This window comes from Mauremys reevesii, linkage group 16 (assembly GCF_016161935.1).
Source record: "Mauremys reevesii isolate NIE-2019 linkage group 16, ASM1616193v1, whole genome shotgun sequence".
Classification (NCBI taxonomy): Eukaryota; Metazoa; Chordata; order Testudines; family Geoemydidae; genus Mauremys; species Mauremys reevesii.
The window spans coordinates 34602821-34626457 of record NC_052638.1 but is presented as its reverse complement, the minus strand read 5'-3'; the positions used below and the strand labels follow the sequence as shown (position 1 = coordinate 34626457).

The following is a 23637-nucleotide window of genomic DNA, read 5'->3' as shown; positions in this document are numbered from 1 at the left end:
AAGATTATGTTGTGGGATGAAACCTCCAGGAATATGTCCAACCAAAATTGGCAACCCTATCCCTCCTTATGTGAGGTAGGATCTACGGGGGTCTCTCCCCGCCCCCCATGGTGCCTGAATTCTGCTCCCATATCTATGGCAGGCTCTGGGGGTACCCTGCCCCTCTATGGGATGTGACCCCCCCTACCTACCCCCCCATGTGAGCCAGGCTCAGGACAGTTTGCTGGGAGGGGGGATCTGAGCCCCTCTCCCTACCCCTTCCGATGAGAGCCAGGCTCGGGGGGGGGGGTCTCCCCGTTGTGTCTGGGCCCCACTCCCTGTCCCCGTGCATACGCCAGGCTCTGGGGGGCCCTGCCCCTCTATGGGATGTGACACCCCCCCCATCCCTCCCAGCCGCGCGTCGCGGGCCTCTTCCGCTTTGAACCCCCACCCCGGCCCGGTGGAAGCGGCTCCAGGCCCGTGGGGCGGGCTGGGCTGAGCCACTCGGGTCGCTGCATCGCCTCCCGCTCCAGTCCGGCCGCAGAGGCCCCTGGGCGGAAGTCTGGCCCTGCCCACCCCGCCAGCTCCCGGCCTGTGTGCGTGGCTGCCGGCCCGGCTTCCGGAGGCTTCTGCAGCAGGAGAGGGCGGGGATCGAGCGGGGCCTGCCCGCGGCCCAGGCCCGGCACCGCAATGGCCGGCGAGGTGAAGACCAAGCTGTCCAAGAACCTGCTGCGCATGAAGGTGAGAGGCGGCGGCTCGGCTCGGCGGCCGGCGGGGGAGGCCGCTAGCGCGGGGCGCTGGGGAGCAGCAGGCCGCTGGGAGCCCGGGCGGGTTGCGGGGCTGATCCGAGTGAGCGATGTCAGGTCGCGTGTGGGGCAGCCTACCCCCGGGACAGGGATGGGGGGAGAAGAGCTGGGGGCCCTGGGGCAGAGAGTGGGGGGTGTATGGGGCGAGCGGCGGCTTGTGTATGGGGTGGGGAGGATGGGGTTATGGGGAGAGCTGGGGCCCTGGGGCAGAGAGTGGGGGTGTATGGGGTGGGGAGGATGGGGGTTATGGGGAGAGCTGGGGCCCTGGGGCAGAGAGTGGGGGTGTATGGGGTGGGGAGGATGGGGTTATGGGGAGAGCTGGGGGCCCTGGGGCAGAGAGTGGGGGGTGTATGGGGTGGGGAGGGGATGGGGGTTATGGGGAGAGCTGGGGGCCCTGGGGCAGAGAGTGGGGGGTGTATGGGGCAAGCTGCCCCTTGTGTATGGGGTGGGGATGGGGTTATGGGGAGAGCTGGGGCCGGGGCAGAGAGTGGGGGTGTATGGGGTGGGGAGGATGGGGTTATGGGGAGAGCTGGGGGCCCCGGGGCAGAGAGTGAGGGAGATGTATGGGGCGAGCTGCCTCTTGTGTATGGGGTGGGGAAGTGTCCCAAGTAGGGATGGGGATTATGGGGTGAGCTGGGGCTTAGAATGAGGGGGTTTGGGGTCGGGTGATGGGGGTGTATGGAGCAAGATGCCCCCTGGGGAGGGTTTGGCAGCAGCAGAGAATGGGGAGAGCTGGGGGCCCAGGGGGAGGAGTGAGGGGAGTTGGGATCGGGGGGGGCTTAGGGGTAAGCTGCCCCCCCTAGAGAGGGATTGGGGGGTTCCCAGGTGGAGAGGTGATTGGGGGAGCCTACCCTGGTGGCAGAGCTGGGGCTGTGGGCTTAGGGAGCAAGGTTTGGGGTTGGTGACCGGATGTCCTGATTTTATAGGGACAGTCCCGATTTTTTTAAAGCTTTTTCTTACGTAGGCAACTATTACCCCCACCCCCTGTCCCAATTCTTCGTGCTTGCTATTTGGTCACCCTAGTGCCCCCTGGGTGGATTGTGGAGCTGTAAGGCAAAGGCCTGGCATGTAGGGATGGAGTAGGGGGTGGTATTTAGGAGGCTTGGAGGGGAGGAAGGGCTTGTTGGACTGGAGTTTGGGGCTCATGGGAAGAGATCTGGGAGGATTCTGCACATGACATGAGACCTGTGGGGGAGACAAAGGAAAAGATTGCCCTCCCGTGTTTGTGGGGGGAGGGTGGTCACAAGAGGTCGCAGACCCAGAAAAAGATTTTGTTTTAAATTGACCTAGGCCCCGAGGGACACACATTAAGCTCTGTTTTACCAAAACTACTGCTCCCGCATTATGATAACCCCTCCCCCACACACACTTCCCACTGTGAAAGGATTGGGGAGTCACAGAAAGGAGACCATTCCCAGGGGTGGTGCAGATGGGGAAGAATGCCTCTTCAGGGTAGCAGGGGTGATGACCTTGGCGTGATGACCTTGACGTGGGGAAGCTGAAGTAGTTAGGGCTCTCCAGAAATGAGAGGATAGGGAGAAGGGCATTGGGATTGGGGGGCTGGCATGGAGGCTGAGGGTGAGGAGCTGAGGATTTGTGTGTCTGCCTAGGCATTTGTACGTTGCTGCTTGCTGTTGTACTTGGAAGTATGGGGGGAGGGGATAAAAGACTAAATGGGGCTAAGCGATATGGGGTGATGGGAAACTGAGGGCATCTGGGGGCTTGGAAGGACATGGAGAAGAGCATGTTTGAAGGGTATGGAGGTGGGAGACTAAACACATGCAGAGCTAGGTCATAAGGTGGCTTTTGCAGTGTAAACAGGGAAGAGACATGGCATTATAACCAGCACCCCCTTCTCTGCTACAGGCTCTTCCAAACCCAGAACAGCCTGCTCAGACACAGGGCTTGAATCAAGGTGCTGTGTGCTGATTCTGGAATCAGGGCCCTTGTCCTGAGCCAGTGCAAAGGGACACATGTCATCAGGCTTGTAGGAGGCATAGACACCAGTGGTGTATATAAACTAAGGCAATGTATAAAATAAGCCGCAGGGTGCTACGCTCATCTGTGTAGATAAAAATGTGTAAATACAGTATAAACCAAAAACCTATTATAAGAATTCTGTAGTAAATACATAGTCCAGGAAAACCCTTCATGAAAACAGTGGTCAAATAACATAATGAGGGATGAGATTTTGAGTAGATGGAAGGGGAGATGGACTCAGTGTCTGCTACTGTTGCATGATTCAGGACCCAAACCTGGAGTCCTCATCTAGGTGGAAATTTGCCTGATTTGGGATTGGGTCCTGTACAGTAAATGAGGCCCTGGCTCAGCAAATTAATGGATGAGCCATAAGTCATGGGTAGAAAATACCTGGCAAGGGATTTGCATGTAGAAACCTAGTGTTAACCACAACGATCTAATATGGGTTTAAACACAACTGTCCTTGTCTGCACTAAAGGCAAAATTGTATTTTAATTTTATTAGTTAACATGTTTTCTACCACAGTACATTTTCGCCAGGATAAACAAGGCCACACTTTTAAATTTGCCTTGTCTTGTTGTCATTTCAAATTATGTTCCTCTTCGCCTCACTAACTGACTTAAATATTTCTTGTATGCATGTGACTATGTTGGTCCCAGGCTATTAAACAGACATGGTCGGGATGAGTTAATATCTTTTACTGGATCAACTTCTGTTGGTGAGAGAGATGAGCTTTCAAGCTACACCTGAAGAAAAGCTTTGAAAGCGTCTCTCTCTCTCACCAGTAGAAGTTGGTCCAATAAAAGATATTACCTCACCCAGCTTGTCTCTTTACATTTTTCTTATTTGTTTTGGTTTATAAGGTCATTTATGTCCTTGTTAAGAATTTTTAAAGATATATATCATTGACCCTTTAAGTAAAAGTTAGCATCAGGTAATTCTAGCTTCTCTTGCTCTCTTCATCAGTTCTCCAGCTTTCTCAGATGTTCATTGTTAGCGCTCTGGAAATATACTAAACAACAGGACACTGGCAATGACGACATTGGAAGGTTTGGCTAAAAAAAATCCATAGTTCTTCTGTGGTAACTACTAAACTGATGACATTAACTTCCACTTTGTAGTTGTACTACAAACACTAGAAAAAATCGCTGTGCTAACCCCTGGTGAAATGGCATTTATAACGCTGTCTTGAGTACCACCGTATCTTCACTTGTAGCCAAACATCTAACTCCTTAGACTCCCATAAGAAGTCACTAGTGGTTTTATGAACTATAGGGTTCCTGTTGTTTTGATCCAGGAACATACTGTGAACGACCTTCCTTATTTCAGCAAAATCTTGCATTAGCAAAACTGGGATTTCTTTGCTGAAAACCATCTGGAAATTCCTTTCTTCCCATGAGCTATCTGTGCTGGCCTCTTTATCATGATCATAAATGTTCAAACTCTTTTTCTTTATATCTTTAATTTAAAATACTCCCTTTGCTTGCCACATTTGGTTGACCTGGCTTGACTTGAAATATTTCCTAGCCTTGGATTTTGTTGTGCACTTAATTTTTCTGGCCAGGTCTCCTTTGACTGCTAGAAGAATATCCTATAACGGTGTTAACTTAGACCATTGTCATCATCCCCCCTTCCCCACTCTTTTCCCAACTCATAAATGTAGTAGCACGAGAGAGGGATATTAATAAAGTACCGACCTAGCCATCGCCCTTGGAATTGTGAATCTAGCATCCAGTCCAAAGTGAAATTAGTCTCAGCTCAGTGGCTAATGGACTCTGGTTCATGTCGTGTAATGCAACACATAATTCACTAGAGTACACACTGGCATGATTGATGCTCTCTCTGTTTCTGCAGAACAACACAGAAGCCGAATCGCCATTAATTTTTTAAAAATATAAATATTCATTAAATATTTATAACTTAATATAGCAGAGCCTTCATGGCTTGTTCGCTTCGTTTTAGTTGTGCTGTTCCTTTTTTAGCTTGGTATTTGGGGCCATAGCCCTTCAAAGTACTAAGTGAAATGAGTTTTGCAATCTCAGTTCAATCCTCAGTTGTAGCAGAGTTCACTTTCCATAAAGGTAGCAGAATAATTAGCACAATTACAAGTCGCTGCTCACCAAAGGCTTAAATCTGTGTTACTATGGAGACTAAACTTTGACCCAAAGAAACACTCAGCATGTTTTATGTGCTTTGCAATTATTGCAATCTGTATTTTTTTTTAATCATTTTAAATGTAAGTGACCAGATATTTTTATTCAAGAGATCTCCTAGGTCATTTGTTTTTAGGAACGTAATCAATAAAAATGAACATTAATTGAATGCTTATAATAAAATTTCTCCCATTGAGATTCCAGTTTCCTTGATTAACATATTTTTCCACATAGAGTCCCTCATTTTACTCACTTCTGAGACAATCAAGATACTGTGATTTTTAAATGGAAGGCTATGACTTGTTTTTGAATTCTTTCAGAAAACCTCCATTTTATTTAGTTAAGAAACTCACACAGTATGGGTACATATAGCAATAAAAATGGAAAATGAGAAATTAAGATGGCTTATCACTTTTCAGACTATGCTATAGAATTAATATATAAATTAAAAAAAATAATACACTTAATGTTTTCTATAGCCTGAAAAAATGATAAACCAGCCTTTAATTTCTGATTGTCCATTTCTATATATATTTGTATGGGGGTGAGGAAGTAATGGCACATTCCAATTTCCATCCACAAGCCAAGCTCTGTCTACTTGGGACACCAAAATGATTTGTCACAGTAGATTGTGCAGATGTTTGAAATAGGGTCGTGCATGCTCTGCTGTGCTTTGCTAGCATCTTCTCTGGTAAGGTTTGGATGTTCTCATGGCTAATGGCAGATAAAGGTGTAAGTGTGATAGGGATGTGCCTAAGGGCTTGTCTAAATACAGATTGTAATGCTTTACCCGTGCAGTTAGAGGTACACCTGTCTCCCCTTCCCCTCCTCCTACTCCCCCCACCCACTATGAATGCAGTTATACTTAGGGCTCTACCAAAGTCATGGCCGTGAAAAATCTCCCCAGTGATATCTGGCTATTGCGGGGTGGGAGGCAGGGCGAGGGGTGCCCCACTCGGGGTTCCTACCATGGGCTGGGGAGGGGCGGGACTTTCTCTTTCACTGCAGCAGCCCCCACCCCTCCCCTCTGCAGCATGGGGAGGTTCCCGGAGTTGGGTCTAACCCAGGAGTATCTCTTCCCCTGGCCCTCCTGGGACTAGCAGCAGGAGCCTGGCACATGGTCGGAGCTCCCGGTTAGGGTGCCCCCAGCCCTGCCGCTCCTCGGCTCCAAGCCCAGAACTTGAGGTTTAAGGGGGCCATGGGCTGGCGGGAGGGTGGAAGGGGACCACAGCACCCCCCAATCATGGGCCCTGGCCAGCCCTAACCCCCCGCAAAAGTGATGACCCCCACATGTCCTGTGTTCTTCTCCCCCCCCTCAACACACACGGTAGCTTTGTGACCCCCCACGACACTCTTTTGAGTTGGGACCCACATGGTTACAACACATGAAATTTCAGATGTAAACATCTGAAACCAGGAAATTGACTATTTTAAAAATCCTATGACTGGGAAATTGACCAAAAAGGACTGTGAATTTGGTAGGGCCCTAATTATACTGGTATAAATGTGCTTATACCAATATAACTTATTCCCCTTCGGGAAGGGGAATAAGCTATAACAGTGTAACTGCATTCACACCAGGGGTTGTATTCCTGTGGATAAAAAAATCACATCCCCTAACAGACACATTTATACTAGTACAAAAGCTGTCTGTAGATCAGGCCTGAGGCCCCAACTCCAATCATGGTGATGTCAAACCCTAAGCATTAATTTAAAAAGAAATGTTTATAACCTTTCTAGTTGTGGAGAAGTGAACCTTCAACGTTCGGTCATGTTTGGTCACTGAAATAGTTAACATTGACTTTTAATTGTACTCAGTGGGCACTTGAGTTAACACTTCATGGAGATGAAATGGGCAGCTCACACTTCTTCAAGCTATTGTTCCAGTCTCTCTGTGAACTCCTCAAACAGCATTGCATTATGCCATATCTACACTACAGTCATAGTGTAGCCACTTCCTACAGTTTTCCCATTGCTGTAGTTAATCCACCTCTCTGAGTGGCATCTACACTAGGGGGTAGGTCAGCTTAACCATAGCACTCAGCAGTGTGAATATTTCTCACCCCTTAACAATGTAGCTAGGTCTACACCTAAAAAAGTTAGGTTGACCCATTTATGTCTCTCATGGGTGTGAAAAATCCACGCCTGTGAATGATGTAGCTAAACCAACCTAATCCCTAGTGCAGAGAGTGCTAAATCGATGGAAAAATTCTTCCATCAACCTAGCTACTGCTTCTCGGGAGGTAGATTAACTACAGCGACAGGAAAACCTCAGTGGTTTGAGCATTGGCCTGCTAAAGCCAGGGTTGTGAGTTCAATCCTTGAGGGAGCTATTTAGGGATCTGGGGCAAAAATCTGTCTGGGGATTGGTCCTGCTTTGAGCAGGGGATTGGACTAGATGACCTGAAGTCCCTTCCAACCCTGATATTTTGTGGTTCTATGCTGTCGCTGTAGTGAGTGGCTATGCTGAAGCACTCTAGAGGTGCAGATGCAGCTGTGCTGCTGCAATGGTTTAAGTATAGACATAGCCTAATTTTGAAGTGAAAACCAGGCCTAACATTCACATAAAGGCTCGCATTGCAGCCTTGTGGGCTAGAGACTCACTTTATTTTTATTTTATTTTTAATGAAATCTGAGAATCTGGAGGACAAGGGGGCACCCTCAAAAGAATAAAGTGAAAAAAACAAACGCTAACCTGGCCTAAGCCAGGTCCAGTTTGTCCCCTGACCTCTTTATGTGGTGGAGTGTAACCATTTGGCATCTGGTATGCAGCAGCAGCTTTGAAATCGTTAAATTTTCCTCAGTCCTTTGCCAAACCTCCAGGAATTGCAGGATGGTAATATGCCAAGGAAGTCAAAACTATCTCAGGTATTACTGGAGTGCTGGTCACCTGGGTATGTAAGTGGTGATGCAACTGAATTGTAACATTGCAGTTGTTTCTGTCTGTACATTGGCAATTGCCCTAACGTTGAGCTGACTTTTAAAAGAGTCAGGCACAACTTCTGAACTTTTTTCATGAAATACTGCATGAACAATCAATGTCAGGCAACCTATTAAATAGTTGTAACTTACATACGGGAAAAAGAAACTTTATGCAAAAAAATCTTTGTGTGTGTTTCTTTCAGTTCATGCAAAGGGGATTGGATTCAGAAACCAAAAAACAACTAGAAGAGGAGGAAAAGAAGATAATCAGTGAAGAGCACTGGTATCTGGATTTACCAGAACTCAAGGAAAAGGAGTAAGTTTGTCATATTTTTGCATTACGTATATCGACTATCTGGGATGCAAAGCAAAGTGTTGTGTATTAATCCTTTTCTGTACCAGAAATACCTCAGGAATAATAGTAACTCTTAGTGACCAGTAGACATTAGTAAAGTAGTCAGATTGGTAGGTGTAGCATACTTATGCAGCATTTTATTCTAAGGAACCACTCTCAAGGTTTATAAATCCAGAGTTTGACCTACTTCCCTTTTTTTTTCCCCCTTCATCTATATGTTTTCCTAGTATCAATGTAATTATTTTCTTTTTAGTGACCAGGTCATTTAATACTGCTTTTGCTTTTTAAAAAAAAATGGCTGAAACCAAGTAAATTAGGCCCCAATCTTGCAATCAAGTCCATGAGAAAGAATCTGGCTTCAGCATGGAGCTCCACTGATTTCATTAAGGTTTCATGCGGGTACAGGAGTCAATCCATGAATATCCAATTGCAGAATTCCTAATGGACATGCAACAATAAGGAAAATATCTTCTAGTAAGGGCACAAACTTCTATTCCTGCCTTCTGAAGAGGTGCTATAAACAGTAAGAAAACTGTTTTAAAAATATGTTTATTTTGTCCTTTAAAGGAGGGAAATTTTTTTTAACAAGAGGGAGTCTCTTCTTAACATCTGGAGTTCAGAGAATTAATTACATGTGATTAAAGTGAATACGGTTACAGATATTTAGTATTTTACATGTGCAGGGTGGGGATGAAGAGGTGGAACACTTCTGTAGTACACGTATGTGATAATTCCTGAGGGCGGACTTCTTTTTGTTTCTTGTTTTGTTCATTAAAACAGAAAAGAAAATCTTTGAAGAGAGAACCACACGGTTTTATTTCCTACCAGTCTCTACTAAGTTCAGCTCTACACTAGAAATTTGCTGGTATAAAAATGTCACCCAGGGGATGTGAGGTTTTGTGTGTTTGGTTTTTTTAGGGTTTTTGTTTGTGGGGTTTTTTTTGGTTGGATGGGTTTTTCAGGTGGCAACATTTTGGGGGGGGCAACATTTTGTATAGCTGCAAACTTTTTCAAACATAGATCTGGCCTAAGACACTTAATTTTTTTGGTTTTTCTTTTTATTGCCTTCTGTTGTGACTGTGTTAAGACATGCTGTTCAGACAAATACTTGTTTTGTTTGTTGTGTAGGAGTTTTATAATAGAAGAGAGAAGCTTTATGCCATGTGAAGACCTACTTTATGGCAGAATGTCCTTTAAAGGGTTCAATCCAGAAATTGAGGTACTGTCAAATGTTCTACTTCTGTTAGGGTCATGGAGTGTATGTACCCCACATTGGCCCAGCAACCAATGGGTTAATACAGGCACTCCAGCCACAGCTGATTGGAAGCCTCACAGCAGCTGGGAGGGTTAAAAGGGCTGGGAAGCAGATAGGAGGAGTGGCTACCAGAGGAGTGAGCAGGCTGGAGAAAGGAGCTCAGGCCAGCAAGCTACTAAGGAGCTGCCCTGAGGCAACAGCCCAGGAGGGGATGAAAGGACCAATAAGCTGGAGAGCCTGCAGAGACCCAGGGGAAGGTAGGAAGAAGCTCAGGGCACTGTCAGAGTTGAAGAGCCCTGAGCTGGAACCCGGTGGAGTGGGTGGGGAGTGAAGAAAGAGTTTTCAGACCCCTGGGCACCAGGAATAGACTGACAGCCCCACTGGGGGCTGCACTACGCTTGGCCAGAGGGGGTGGCACCAATGCACCGCCTCCGTAACTAAGAAAAACTATAAATTGGAATTAGGTCTCAACGTGACTTCCATTGAAATCAAGAAGTGTCTTTCTGTTGACTTCAGTGAGAGTGAACTGAGCTTTATATACTTTGTAGCACAAAGTGGATTATTGCCTAAATGTGTCCAATCTTCGTGCTTCTAATTTGAGCTCCGCTAGGTAGGATGAAAATGGTAATTTCCACCTCAACTCCCCTTCTTCCTCCTATTCAACATTCCTATTGCTATTCAGCAAAATCAGCTGCTCTTCTAACTGGATTGTTGATACACAGTCATAAATTCATGTGGTGATACGCTCTCTCTGTGCTCGCACTTGTTGTTTTCAACCTTTAGAAGTGGAGCTGTTTGATTGCAGGAATTTGAAAATAAATTAAAATGCAGGCAAAGCATATTGAAGGGTTTTATGAAATGTTTGCAATTCTGTACTGAAAATACAACGTTGTAGGGAGTATTTACTCTTGATCACACTGCCTCAGTAAGAGCCTAGATACTGGATTAGTATTTAAGAGACTTGTTCCTGCTTCTGCCTTTCATTTGCTCTGTGACCTTGGTACAAGTCTCTTTATACCTCTGTGCTCGATTTATCCAGCTGTGAAAGGAGGTCCTAATAATTAAAATAAAATAAAAAAATCCGTGGATGAAAAGTGGTATATTCACTTGTGTTGTGTATGTTTGATCATTTGAACAAATGGAGCCTTTCACCTCTGAGGTACTTTTACCCAGGTCCAAGAGAGATGAAATCTGTCTGGCACTATGAAATAAGCCTTTCCAGTCCCAGATTGACACATGTCCATGTCACACTCTAGCGTCCATTGGCACCCATGTTGTTTATCTCAGCTGAATTCCCATCTTCCACTGAGAGATGGCTCCAGATTAGCAATCAGACATACAAGCAGGTGATATGGAGGAGTTCATGCTGTTTGCTGGTCTTCTGTCAATGCAGTGCTTTCTGCAGGCGCTGTCTATAACATGTATTTCCACATTGTGATTCAAACCAAGATTTTGGAAATAGTGCTATTTCTGGTAAATATCTGGCTTTTTCCCCCCATATGTCAATAGCTCAATAGTTGCATGATTCCTATACATTTTCCTCCCCTCAGAGAACAAAGCCTCCATGTTCTGTGCACTGCTCAGCAAAACAACTGCCCCATCTCACTGCTCTCCCACTCTTCTTCCAGTCTGGATCTTTAGTCATCATATTGCTGCCTAATTTAGGGCACAAACCTGCAAACTCTCAGCCCCGTTTCGTGGAAACTACTCATGTGAATAAGGTCTTTCAGAATCGTGCCTTTATAATAAAAACTCTTTTGAGCAGAGGTGTCTTTAACTTCTGTTCAACGTCATACACGTCTATGGTGCTATAATAGTAACAACAACACTGCCATTAATCTGTGTCTCGCAGATAAATAACTGCCTAAGATGAAAAGTTACTGATGCTGAATTCAGATCTAATGTGATTTAGGGGGAATTATGATTACTGTCTCACCATGGTTGGCATTTTCACTGGCTTTTTTTTTAATACAAGTAGTATTTTATTGTAAAGCTTTTCAGACATTCTCCCTGCTAAATAAACATTTTCAAGTAGTTTAGTTCCTAAATTTGACCCACCCTTAAGACCTGGGAATTATATACACTAGATTATACGTGACAGTGAAAAAACAGATCTGCTACATAACTTTTAAAAAAGATTTATCCACTGTTTTTGTGGAACCTGCGGTCAATAGTACATTGCCACTTAAGTGCCAACAATTGTAAAGAGTGCTGAGAAAACCTAGTCCCAGATTCCAGGCACCCATGCTGGTGTGCAAAGAAAAAATAGGTTGTGTTTGTATTAGAGCAATTTTAAGATGCAGGAAAATTATAAAACTCATTATTTGAAGTTTTGTACGGGCTGGGTCATGAGCTGCTTTCAGGGCCATGCTGGGTTGTAGGGGGACCTCAGACAGTCCCCTACACAAGCTATCTGAATCACTGTGCTGGTGGGGTAACAGAGGAGGAACTAAGCTCCACCAGGTACAGCACTGGTGCAGATCACCACCACTACAAGCCTGTGGAGCAAGGGGGAAGCAGCCAGTCACAGTTCATTCCCTTTTCTTCTCCCAGCAAAGCACGGCTGCGTGTTCCCTTTTATTCACAGTTCATGGTAAATCCATGATCTAGCCCTAAGTTTATACTACAAACATAGGAAAGCAGCTTCGGTTAAAACTCTGGGGAGAAAGAGTCCTGCTTGTCCGTTTTTAAAAATGAGTTTCTTATCAGTAATATCTACATAATTGAAATTCTGTGAAAGAGTTAACTGTTAGACTGATTTCCCATTTCATTTTCAGAAGTTAATGATCCAAATGAACTCTAGGTACAAGAAAGAAGAAATTGAAGCAGATGATACAGCCGAGGCTGACGTATCAGATGAAGAAATGGCCAGAAGGTAATTTATGTTTTATGGCATAGTTAAAATTACCAAGATGATGTGTTGCTGCACTCTCATCAAAGTGTTTATAAAAGAGCAAACTTTTGTGTTGTGCACAAGATTTTTTTAAATAAGAATTTTGAAGAATGTGTTCAGTGGAATAGCTTCATTACGTCCTGGGGAAATAACTTGGGGCCATTTTCTACCCTCTGCTACTCTCTACTCTGCCACTCTGTACCACACTGTGTGACAGAAGGCAAAACTGGCCCCTTAATACGTTGATATCTTGATACAGGCAGTAGCTGTGTCTCTTACAGGGTGCTGTAAGCAGAATGGGAATTTAAGAATGATGGTGAGAAAATTCAGTCGCAGAAAGCAGCGTGATAGGAGTGAACTCTCGAACTACCTACCCTAGTTACCCAGGCGCCCAGGACGCCGGCGAACGAACTCCGCTCCAAAGCTCCTGCTGCGCTCTCTCTGCGGTGAGGGCGGTGGAGGTTCGGAAGCGCTTCGGAGTCGAACTATCTATCCGGCGATCAGAGCGCGAGCGAGTTCCGAAAAAGTCAACTCACTCGCGCGTCGACCCGCGCGGTAAGTGTAGACTAGCCCTAAGAGGAGTGACATTGGCAGTCCTCTGTTGCACCACAGATTCGTATTGCTGATAGGATTTATGACTTGCTGTGCACGAGTTTGCTTTGATTTTATGAATAATAGTGATTTGTGTTTTAATTTAAATATCTTAACAGATATGAAACCTTAGTGGGAACTATCGGGAAGAAATTCTTGAAAAAGAGAGACCAGCGTGTGCTACAGGATGAAGATGAGAACAGTAACATGAGACCTAGCAAAGCTAAGAAAATGTTCTTAAAACCCCAGGATTGATGTGAACTGCACAATTGAAGCTAATAGAAATGTTATCTACAGGGTAGAGTAACATGAACTGGGCAGTGTTTATTTTCCACCAAATAATGTGAGATATGTTTGTAAATCTAAGTCTATTCTGATTGAAATTTCTGCTGTCCACATGACAAACGTACTTTCAAAGTGGATGCATATATAATGGATATCATACATCCTTTCCCGTCTGAGCAAGTTATACTGACCATGGGGCTCTAAGCCAATTAGCTATGTAAATGTTGTGCATAAGTAAGATGGCTTTCCCGTGTGTTTGAGAGCAACAATCTACATTTTATGATGGTAATTGAACGCAAGTATTTCAACTAAAGATGAGCTATGGCCAATCTTATAAAGTAATTCTGCTTTCAGTGCTTTTTTTACTGTATAAATTGAAACCCCTTATACTTTTTAAATTGAAAGAAATAGTCTGCAGAAACTTACATGTTTCTTTAACAAATCTAAAAATAAGTTGAAAAAGGAACAGAGAGATTAAATCCGTTTTGTTGAATTTTATTTTTTTTTATAAAATCTATTTAAAGAGAGGTTTTTGTAATAGAAGCATTTTTTTTTCTAGAATAAGCTAAATATTTATATTGGGTGATGTTTTCACCTTGACACTTATAAATCATGATCTGCTCAGTCTCTCACCTCCAAAAAAATGTTTGATGTTCCTTTGGTTGTGGTTTTCTTTTCTGGCAAAAATTTTCCAATCTTATAAACAAGCTCTGTGATAGCAGGATAATGACCGCTTCAGAAACACATCTTAAAGCTGAATAAAAACTTTTAGTAGACTTTTGTGTCTGATTATTGTGGTTCGGGTAATGTAATATGAACACGGAGACTTAACATAGCCTGTGAGATGTTCAGTGCATTGTTTGATAGTGTTTAGATTCAGGCCCAGATTTTTAAATGTATTTAGACATTAATGCACTCAACATTGCAATACCAACTGATTTAGGAGCCTAAATCTAATTTTCAAAAGGGCTTTAGAGATTGACAGTCAATGGGATTTAGGCTCCTAAATGCCTACATCCCTTTTGAGAATGAAATTTAGGATCCTAAATCAATTAAGCATTTCAACTCTGAGCACAGCAACACCTCAATACCTTTAAAAAACTGGGCCTTAAGGACATGCCCCAAAATATTAGTTGAGTTGAAATGCCTTTTCTAGTTAGAAAGTAATGAAGCAGTTTAAAGCATTGTTGCACAGAGAGGCAGTACTGGCCTTCCATCAATTGGTGCTCTGGGCATGTTGAAATTTGTTGTCAGCATGTGTCAGATCTAAAATTATAGCAGTTTTCTGTATCCTAACCTTAAGCAAGAAATATGCTCTCTGTTATTTTATTTCCCTGGCTAGTTGTCCAGGATGCTGGCTCTCTCGAGAAAGGAGGGATTTGGAGGAGTTTGCTAAATTGAAGCAAGTAGTGGCAGTTCCATCACAGACACGAGTTGTTTTTTTTTCTTTTCTTTTTGGAACAGCTCAGTGAAGCGAGACACGAAACTCAATTATATAAAGTAAGAGGCCGTACCTCTACAGTAGTTTGCATGTATGATATATGGACTATAATCCATATATCAAAAGCACCTCGTTAGATATTCAAGATGGATCACACATGGAAAGAGAAATACACTTTTAACCTAGTAAGGGAGCTTCATAAAGGTGGAAAGTCTATGATTCATGATCTCATATAGGTTTTCAGAGCTAATTAAATGCTACTGGTTCAATTACTTAAAACTTGACTATATATAATCGTCAATTGAACAAAAGTTAATGATCGCAAGACATTTTTCTTCCCAAATGTGACCTGAACTACAAAGTGATTTATTGTTGCTCATCACAAGAAAAACTCAGAATATATCCCATTATTCTTTCTTGCTTATTACTAGGAAATGACTACCCTGTTATATGAATAAATTTCTTTGGTGATGGCAGGATTTCTGAATAATAGTGCTAGGTATTTGGGGGAAACTATATTCTAGTGAGACACTAGTGACCACTAGATGTCACTAAAATTTTGCTTGGGCTTCAGGATTCTTGAACTGATGACATTCTGTTGCTTTCACATAATCTTTTCTGATAGTTCCTTTGATTGAATAATTATTTGAGGCATGCATATAACAAAAAGAGCATTAAACTTTACACAGAGGCTTCTCTGCACAGAGAATGTATTCAAAGAAGACATCTTCTGTGTCCTCCATTCCAAGGCAGAATAGCTGCATGTGATTGGGAGAAAAACAAAAACATCTCTGTAGTCAGATATGTCTGAGTCCTGGAGTGTACTCTGCATTGCATGTGTTTGTGTGGAAGGTTTTGAGGGTGAAGTGACATGAATTTCAACAGCTTCACAGAAAACTTACGTTCTGTTACTGGAGAGTTATAAGAAAATGCGTAATCCCGCTACAATTATTAGGAGTGTATAATCTTTAAAGGTTGGTGCCCTACTGGCCAGAAGTTTGATTGAACAGCTTTTGATGATGGCTAGCTGAACTCTTCAAATGCAACTTTAATAGCAGCTGCTGAGGTTAAGGCAACCTACTTATTCACTCAGCTATCTTGGAGCGTCAACTGTATTGTAGAATCAGCAAAATATGAGTGCCTAGTAGGAGTTGCAAAAGTGCCTAGATTCTTATGCAAATCCCAGTAGGTATCTCTCTGGTGCCTATCTGCATCTTTAAGTGCCTAGATATCTTTAAAAATCTGATCCTAGGCTCCCAAGTCATCTAGGTGTGTTACAGAATTTCTCTATACATCGTTCCTTACTATAACTAGACCACTATGGAGGCTTAAGTGTAGACGCGAAATGTTCATGATGCAAATCTACATTTAACCAAGCATTCTTGCCTTTGTTACAAACTCAAAAATAGACCCATTGTTGTGGACAGTTTTGTTAAGCTGCCGTTTTTAAAGCATAAATGGACCTGTTTCTCAATCAAAAAGGACCCCTTTTCGATTGAAGATTTAATTTGGATTTTAGAATGAGCATTTTTGGTTTGGAAGTAGCTGTTTTCTCAAGCTTGCAAATAAAGCAAAGTTTGGAGGAGGGAGGTGCATAAAACAGCAGAATTGTTTGTGGTGTGAAATGAATAATGTGTGGATTTGGCACAACTCTAACCAAGAATGAGACCAAGGGGTGATGGTTGCAGTCTACAGCAGCTAGCATTCATGTGCTCGTTGAGAGCTCATAGCAGTAAGAATAGTTTAAACTTTGTCTTCAGACATCTAGAACTATTTGTCCTGTCCTCTTTGAGAGTGACCTTTTAGGTCCAGATTCATCAGTCTAATACTGCATTGCACGAGGAAAGCCCATATTATTAGCCATCATCACTCTTCCTGAAGTGTCCTATTTGAGGTACACTGGCTGAGGAGCCAGAGAAGGAATTCAGGAAAACTACAAAACTAGTTGGCAAGTCCTCAGTTTCTTCTGCTGCTTAGTGTTGTTAACAAAGAAACTGAGGCAGGAAACTAGATTTTTTTATTCACCCTCTGTTTAGATGCGCTAGTCAGTCAGCGCATCCAGCATTGTTGAGACTGGATTAACAGCTTATCTAGCATGCTGTGAATAATTAAATTGTACTTATCGGGAGCCAATAATATAATAGAAAAAAAGCCAGCCTATGGCTTTTATCTTTCCCCTCCCCGCCCCCGAAGAGGCATTAAAACTTGGTGGTTTCCTTTTATGTTTGCTAGCTGTTTCCTACGCAGTTTGATGAAATGAAACTTGCAAGAGACAATCTCTCAAAAATGATTAACTGAAATGATGTGTCTGCAATAATAATGCAACAATTGAGCTAGTTCTCTCTTTCCTCTCTGTGGTGCCAGTTGGGTTGAAATTTTTACCACTGCTATAGTTGCCAATGCTGGGAATAGATAAGAACTGCACAACTTCCCTTCCCTTCACTTCTTCCTATCTTGTCTCTTTTGATCTAATTGATGTTGGACCTTAAAAGCCATAGGGGCAGAGTCTAGCTGAAGTGAGTGCTCGTCCTGTATCTTACCTCCACTGATCCAAGAACTGATTAAACTTTGTTCCTTGTTGTTTTTTTAATTGCTTTTTCCAATGGTGAAATGAAGCTTGAACTGGTTTTCTCCTGTTACTCATAGTTCTTTTCTGAAAGACACTCCACATACAATTGTTAATGGATGGTATTTTCCTTTGGGCTTTGGGTATATGTAATGGGCAGTTAGGCTGAGATTATTCAGAGCCATCTATGGGATTTGAACACCCAGCTCCCATTAATTTTACAATTATTCAGATCTCAGCCTGAAAGCAAAGTTGTCTTGTCTTCCTGTAAATCAAGATACCGTGCTTGCCTAATTCCAGATACATTTTGAACGTGCTGGGATATGGTTTTAGCAGTGTTGGTGCCATGTGACTTGCAACAGGCTGCAGCTAAAACGCTGCACAATAGTTTGGAGTCTCATTAAACTAGCCTGAAAGAGAGATGGTTCACTTTAACTTTAAAATGTATTGCAAGGGAAAGGTGTCGGCTGAATTGCCCTGTAGACGTAAGATCCCGTGTTTATCAGCATAACAGGAGTATAAATCTCTCCTATGCCTCCTGCCGGATCCTTTTAGGAATTAATCATTCCTTTCCCTTTCCCTGTGGGAAGGCACCTATCACAAGGCCTCCCTAATGGTATGGGGCTGTGGTTTGGTGACTCTTATATTTAATACCATTCTTAGGCCTAGTTATCTGTCTTTCAAGAGGTTTGCGGTATAGTGTTCACAGCTAAATAACTACTGTATTTATCAACTCTGAGAGAATTTGCCAGGCTGAAAAAACGATCTTTAGCAGGTGTAAATCAGCAGAGCTCCATTTGACCTGACACTGTAAAGCCAGGACCTGGTAATAATTGTCAAGTCAGGGGAAAAATCTCTGTGGGAGAGTTGTTATAAATGACCGTGCAGAGGGTGGGAGGGTTGAGGGCTGACCCATATGGAGCTCTACAGGGAATAGACCCTTAGTAGACAGCAGGAGCAGTTAGGTGGCAGCAGAAGCAGAGATGCCTATGGAGGCGACACAGGAGGATGGAATAACCAGGATGTCAAAGGCTACATTGAAGCCAACCAGAGAAGGAGCCATTATCAGCATAAAGGAGGCTACGTAGAAGAGAAGGGTTTCTGTGCTATGGATTGTGAGCACCAGATGAAAATTCCTCCCAGCTAAAGAGAAAGTGGTGAGTTTTATTTGAAACACTTAGTACTTATCTGATATTTGGGGAATAAAAACTTAATTACAATTGATACTTACAAAGACTGTTGTTTTCATTGATTTTTAATATATTTTTGTATTTCATGAGAAACTTACATGAGAAACTTACATGTTTCATGATGGCAAAACCACAGATATTAGAAGAGGGGACTCATTAGTTAGACAAGGAGTTTCTTTAAATAGACTTGATTCAGTTGGATGCTTTTTATGCTGTCACCTTGATAACATTCCCAGTTGTATCTGTCATTAAGGAATTTCAATTTGTGGCCATGTGGAATGGAAGTGGGCACAATAGAGAAACAAGTTTGGGCACCATATTACAATTTATCCTTTAGACAGGATGTGAATTAGTACCACTACAAAAGCATCCTAAGAAAAATGTGGACATACTAAACATAATTAACATGTGTGGTTCGTTGTAGTAATCACAGAGAGAAATTGGATAATATTTTGCACTTGTAAGTCCTGGGGACCTACGGTGCCCTACATACATGGATGAATTATTCCTCCTAACACACCCTGGAGGTGGGGAAGTATATTATCCCCATTTTACAGATGGGGAAATGGAGTTGAGTGCTTGGTACTTCTAAATCCACAGTTCAGACCTAAATAAGTGGTCTGATCTTCAGGTGTCTAAATTTAAGCAGCCAGGTTTGGACATTTCAGCCAATGTGATTTCCCTAATGGTCACAGAGCATATATATGTCAGTAGCAGAGAAACTCCAGTAGTCCTCTCCCAGTTGTGTTCTTACGCCACTAGAAAACTTTTCCTCCCTGGACCACAGGTCCTCTCAGGTCTTCATCCAGCCTCAAACCAGTCTCTAAATTTGTGCCCACAAAAGTGGGGGGGGCTTCATTTATTCTCTCAGTGGTAACTAATCAACATGGACTCTGAAGTGCCTGTTTTTCTGAACTTGAGTTCTCATTTTAACCTAGTATTAACGGATTTTAGGTCATTTATTGAATGTCATATTAAACAGACCATGAAAGATGCTGCAATTGCATAGAATTATTGTATGTTTTATGCACTACACTAAATCACGTACAATCCTTTGAGGTTAATTGGGACAAATTTTCTCTCTAATGTTATGCTGAATTTATCTTTCAGTGTCTCCTCCACCTCTTCATCTTTAAGAGTAGTGAATTCTACCAGATCTGTGTTGTCCTTGTAGTTGTAAGTTGTTTCAATGAGTGTCCACCCAATTAAAGCTCGAAACCCATCAGTGGTCTGGAGGCTGCAGATTGACTTCTTTGTAAACAGGGAATCTGGAGATGTCTGAAGATATGTACACTGGAACTGGAAATCTCTGATTGTTCGTGGCTCAAGACTGAACAAGTAAATTTTCCTGCACTCACTCCTTTCCAGAAGATCAGAATTAGAGAAGCTTTGGTTGGGAACGTATTGTTTCCTCCTTATTTTCTCAAAGTACCAAGTCCCATTGTTTTCTGTGAAGCGAAAGATGCCAGGAGTCTGAGGCTGATCTTTCCCAGAAATAAGTTCCATTGGTTGCCAAATTTGATAGGATACACCAAAGCCTCCATCCAGGATATAGGTTCTACCATCAATATCCACCTTTAGCAGAAGGTGGGTCATGTGGGAAGCATATGTGTTTTGATGCAGGTTGTATATATATGCTCCTAAAAGAGTGGTGTCATATCCCAGTGTTTTCAGCACCCAACATAAAAGTTGGTTGTGTTCCATGCACCATCCACCACGCTTCTTCCTTACAATTTTGTTGTAAACCTGGTCTAAATCCAAGGTAATGATTTCCCCACAATGGATGCTGAGATTTTCAAATGGAACAGCTCGGATATGGTGCTGGAAGATTGCAGTTAAGGTTTCCAAATCATGTTTTTCATGGGAGATCCAATTTGTATCCAATTCTTGCTAAATATTCTTTGATGTACATATTGCCTGTAAAGGAAGTAATATTAACAAAAAGTTCATTATTTATGATGATGTGAAGGGATTTCTTGTTGAGTCCGGCTAGCACAGATGCTATGATCTACTGAACCCCAACAGAGTAGTATTGAAAAGAAAACCGATTCTTGTAGTAGAGAAAGGCAGGAGTAATGATAGGGCATGGATGTTGGATCTGGGTTTTTTGGTCCAGGGCCATCTCTTGACAAGGATGGACACAATAGAGCAATTACCCCCTTGTGTGCACAAGCGTATGTAAGGAAGATTTTTGGTATCTACATTAGGTCATCCGAAGAAGTGGGTATTCACCCACGAAAGCTCATGCTGCAAAACGTCTGTTAGTCTATAAGGTGCCACAGGATTCTTTGCTGCTTCTACCTTAGGTCAGTGTGATACCAAGACTCAGTCAAAATAGGACAAAATTAAGAAACGTTAACTGTTTTTTGAATAAGACAGTTGTCATGTCCATATTCTCATCTGAAGAAATGATGAAGGAAGCAGTGTTATCTAGTGGTTAGAGCAGGCACTTGGGAGTCAAGAGTCCTGGGTTCTGTTCTTGAGTCTATGTCTGAGATCATAAGTAATCCACTCATTTTCTGTATGCCTCAGTTTCCTCATCTGTAAAACGAGGAAAATAATATTCCCTGCACATTGGTAAAGCACTTGGAGATTATTGGATTAGAGGCGTCATAGAAGTGTCAAGTCTTGTTATAAATTCAGACCGTCAGATGATTAACTGAACCGCTGATTTTTTTGAGAGTCACAAATCACTAAGCTCTAATCCTGTCTAGTTTCATACAGTCATGACACTTTGGTGTTGGAATTAGGATTCTCAGAAGAGGCAGGTAAACTCCCAGAAAGACTAAGACCATAGCCTCTGTTCTCAGCCGTGCTCTCTCTCACGTAGGTGCAGATGAAGCGGGTAGTGGGCTGTTTGCAGCTGTCTGATACTGGAATGCTGTGAGATATGCCTAGCTCCACTAGCCAGGAATTGCTGGAGCACAGCACAGTGCAGTCATGTTCTTTCCCCAAACTGGAAACGCTCACCACACAACCTCTGTGATAACAGCAGCAAGAGGTGGTATACGAACCCTTTACCTGGTTTGATGGCACCCAAGGATTCCCCTACACCAGAAAAATCCTCCGCTGGGGAGAACTGGTCCATATCTGGCCCTTTGAACCAGGCTTTCTCAATCCTACTAGGCACCCCCAGCTGGCATACAAAAGATCTGGACCAGTTCCATTATGTCTTTTGTGCACATGAAAAGGGAGCAAGATTCAGCCTGTACCAAGCAAGCAAGTTGGAACAGCCCAAATATCTGCTCACTGTCAGCATTTCTGCATAGGAATTATTCAGCTTGTTTTCCTGCCTTGCTGTGCAGCTGAGAAGTCATGCATTGAAATGTTCTGACTCTTCTCAATGGCTTGCTGCAGTCCCAACATTCCAAGAGGGAGAGACAGCAAGTGTCTGTATGTTGCTCCGTTTGAAAGTGGGACCTGTGCACAAAATGCTTTGAAGGTTTTCTTACCGCCTGTCCCCTTCCTAGGAACACAAACTATTTCGAGCACTCCATGTTGCTTCACATGTTTGATTTCTTGACAACTTGTAAACCTACCTTGAAATATTTCTGTGTACACCATGGGAGCTCTATGGTAAGCTGATGTTTAGACTGTTAGTACCATTCTGTCAACTCAGGGAATCAATCTACTGCATTGAGATAAACTCATCAGGGAGCTGCTGAGTGTTTACTGCCAGATGAAATTTCTCAGGATGAATCATAAAATGGTTTTCAGTGACAGATTCATGCTATGCGTGATATAGGCAACACATGCTGTCCAAAGTTAGTAGAGAGTTCCAGCATTAGCAATGTGATGCAATCAACCTCGGCTGAAAGGAGTTTAGTGTTCGGGTACGTTTAAATAACACCAGAAAATGGCCAAGAAAAGGATCATGAGAGCAGCTGCTGTGAAAACTCTCAGAACCTACTAGAGTTGGAATGGTTTACAACATATGTTCTGCTTTCTGCAGTAGGGGCACCTTTGACTGTCCAGTGGAGACGTAACTATCCTACTCAATCAATTTCTGATTATTAAATACTGAAAACAGGTCACACCAATATAAAGTAGACCCTCTGGGTAATGTAAGACCTCTCTGCAGCTCCATGATGTAATTGAACTGCATAAACTCTTAGGAGGAGCAGGCTACAGTTATTTTGAGTTGTGGAACTAGTAGAATGATTTCACAGCTCTATTGACCACCATTAAACAGAGAAAATAATCAACTAAAGAAATCTTGAGGCCTGTCAGAAGTCTAGGAATGCTGATGCACATGCAAAAATGTGTGGGCATTGATGCACTATATTTGCACATTCAGTTACCATGACTGTACACACTATGACAGTAAATCCATTTGCAAATGATCCACCATGCATCTAACTATTATTAAGCCAGTGTTCCCAGAAAATGGACCATTTTGCAGTAAGGAAAGCAAAGTCTAATAACTTCATTTTTTTAAAGTTATTTTTAAAAGGTTGTCATGAATTCTTACCCCCTTTTAATATGAACTTTATTATTGGCTAGTTTATTTGTCTTTGCTTCCTTTATTAAGAATCTACTGCGTATGCAAAATTAAAAAATAACAAAAGAATTAATAATTTCTGGGAACAGGCTGTAGAATCTGGAATATCCGAGTTTAGATGAATAGGTGTGGTGCTATAAATAAGAGAGAAAAAGCCAATACATATTTCTGTTATGGTTTTGCCACTTTTGAGAGAGGGCATTAAACCAGCGTGGCTGTGTTTTGTTTCCATTTCTACACCATTTTTCATACACCATTTTCTACAAACCTTCTATGGACGTTTGGATTGCATGTTTCTCCAGGACCTTAAGTGTACAGAAAGAATTTGGTTTTAAAAAGGAGCTTACCTGTGAAAACAACCCAGCAACAGGTTTTGTATCAGGTTTTGCATCCCTTTGGGGTTTTTGTTTGCTTTTGGATCGGTAAATCAGGAATAGCCACGGATTGCAAGTCTTCCCCTCTACAAGCTTCTTTTTCTAACTAAAACGCATCTGCCTCAGGTCTGTTCAGTACTAGATCTTAAAATCCAAGAGAGGGCAGAGTCCATGAAATGAGTGCACATATTTGGATTTCATTGATCCTTGAGCTGATTAAACTTTGTATCTTCCTTTTAAGAGATTTATTTTTTTTTCCACTGGTTGAAACCAGAATGAACTAGATTTTCAGTCTCTCTCCCCCCCCCCCAAATTCCATAGAGATTCTTCAGTAACTGGATGATGT

The 23637-nt window shown here is 42.7% G+C and overlaps 2 protein-coding genes across 3 annotated transcripts; one reads left to right on the top strand and one right to left on the bottom strand.

Moving 5' to 3' along the window:
• Positions 1 to 437: 437 nt before the first annotated feature.
• MPHOSPH6 (M-phase phosphoprotein 6) lies at positions 438 to 13389 on the top strand. 2 transcript variants are annotated; one of them, XM_039503999.1, is made up of 5 exons: positions 438 to 720; positions 8044 to 8156; positions 9324 to 9414; positions 12228 to 12325; positions 13054 to 13389. In XM_039503999.1, the coding sequence occupies exons 1-5, from the start codon at positions 670 to 672 to the stop codon at positions 13187 to 13189; spliced, it is 489 nt and encodes a 162-aa protein (XP_039359933.1). In that variant the 5' UTR covers positions 438 to 669; the 3' UTR covers positions 13190 to 13389. The 2 variants fall into 2 exon arrangements, with proteins under 2 accessions (XP_039359933.1, XP_039359934.1); XM_039504000.1 differs by lacking the exon at positions 438 to 720 and adding an exon at positions 3736 to 3814.
• A 6062-nt stretch (positions 13390 to 19451) lies between these two features.
• LOC120384755 (arylamine N-acetyltransferase, pineal gland isozyme NAT-10-like) lies at positions 19452 to 20328 on the bottom strand. The gene is given in 2 exon segments (XM_039503778.1): positions 19452 to 20288; positions 20290 to 20328. Coding segments are annotated over 2 exon segments (876 nt in total).
• Positions 20329 to 23637: the final 3309 nt, after the last annotated feature.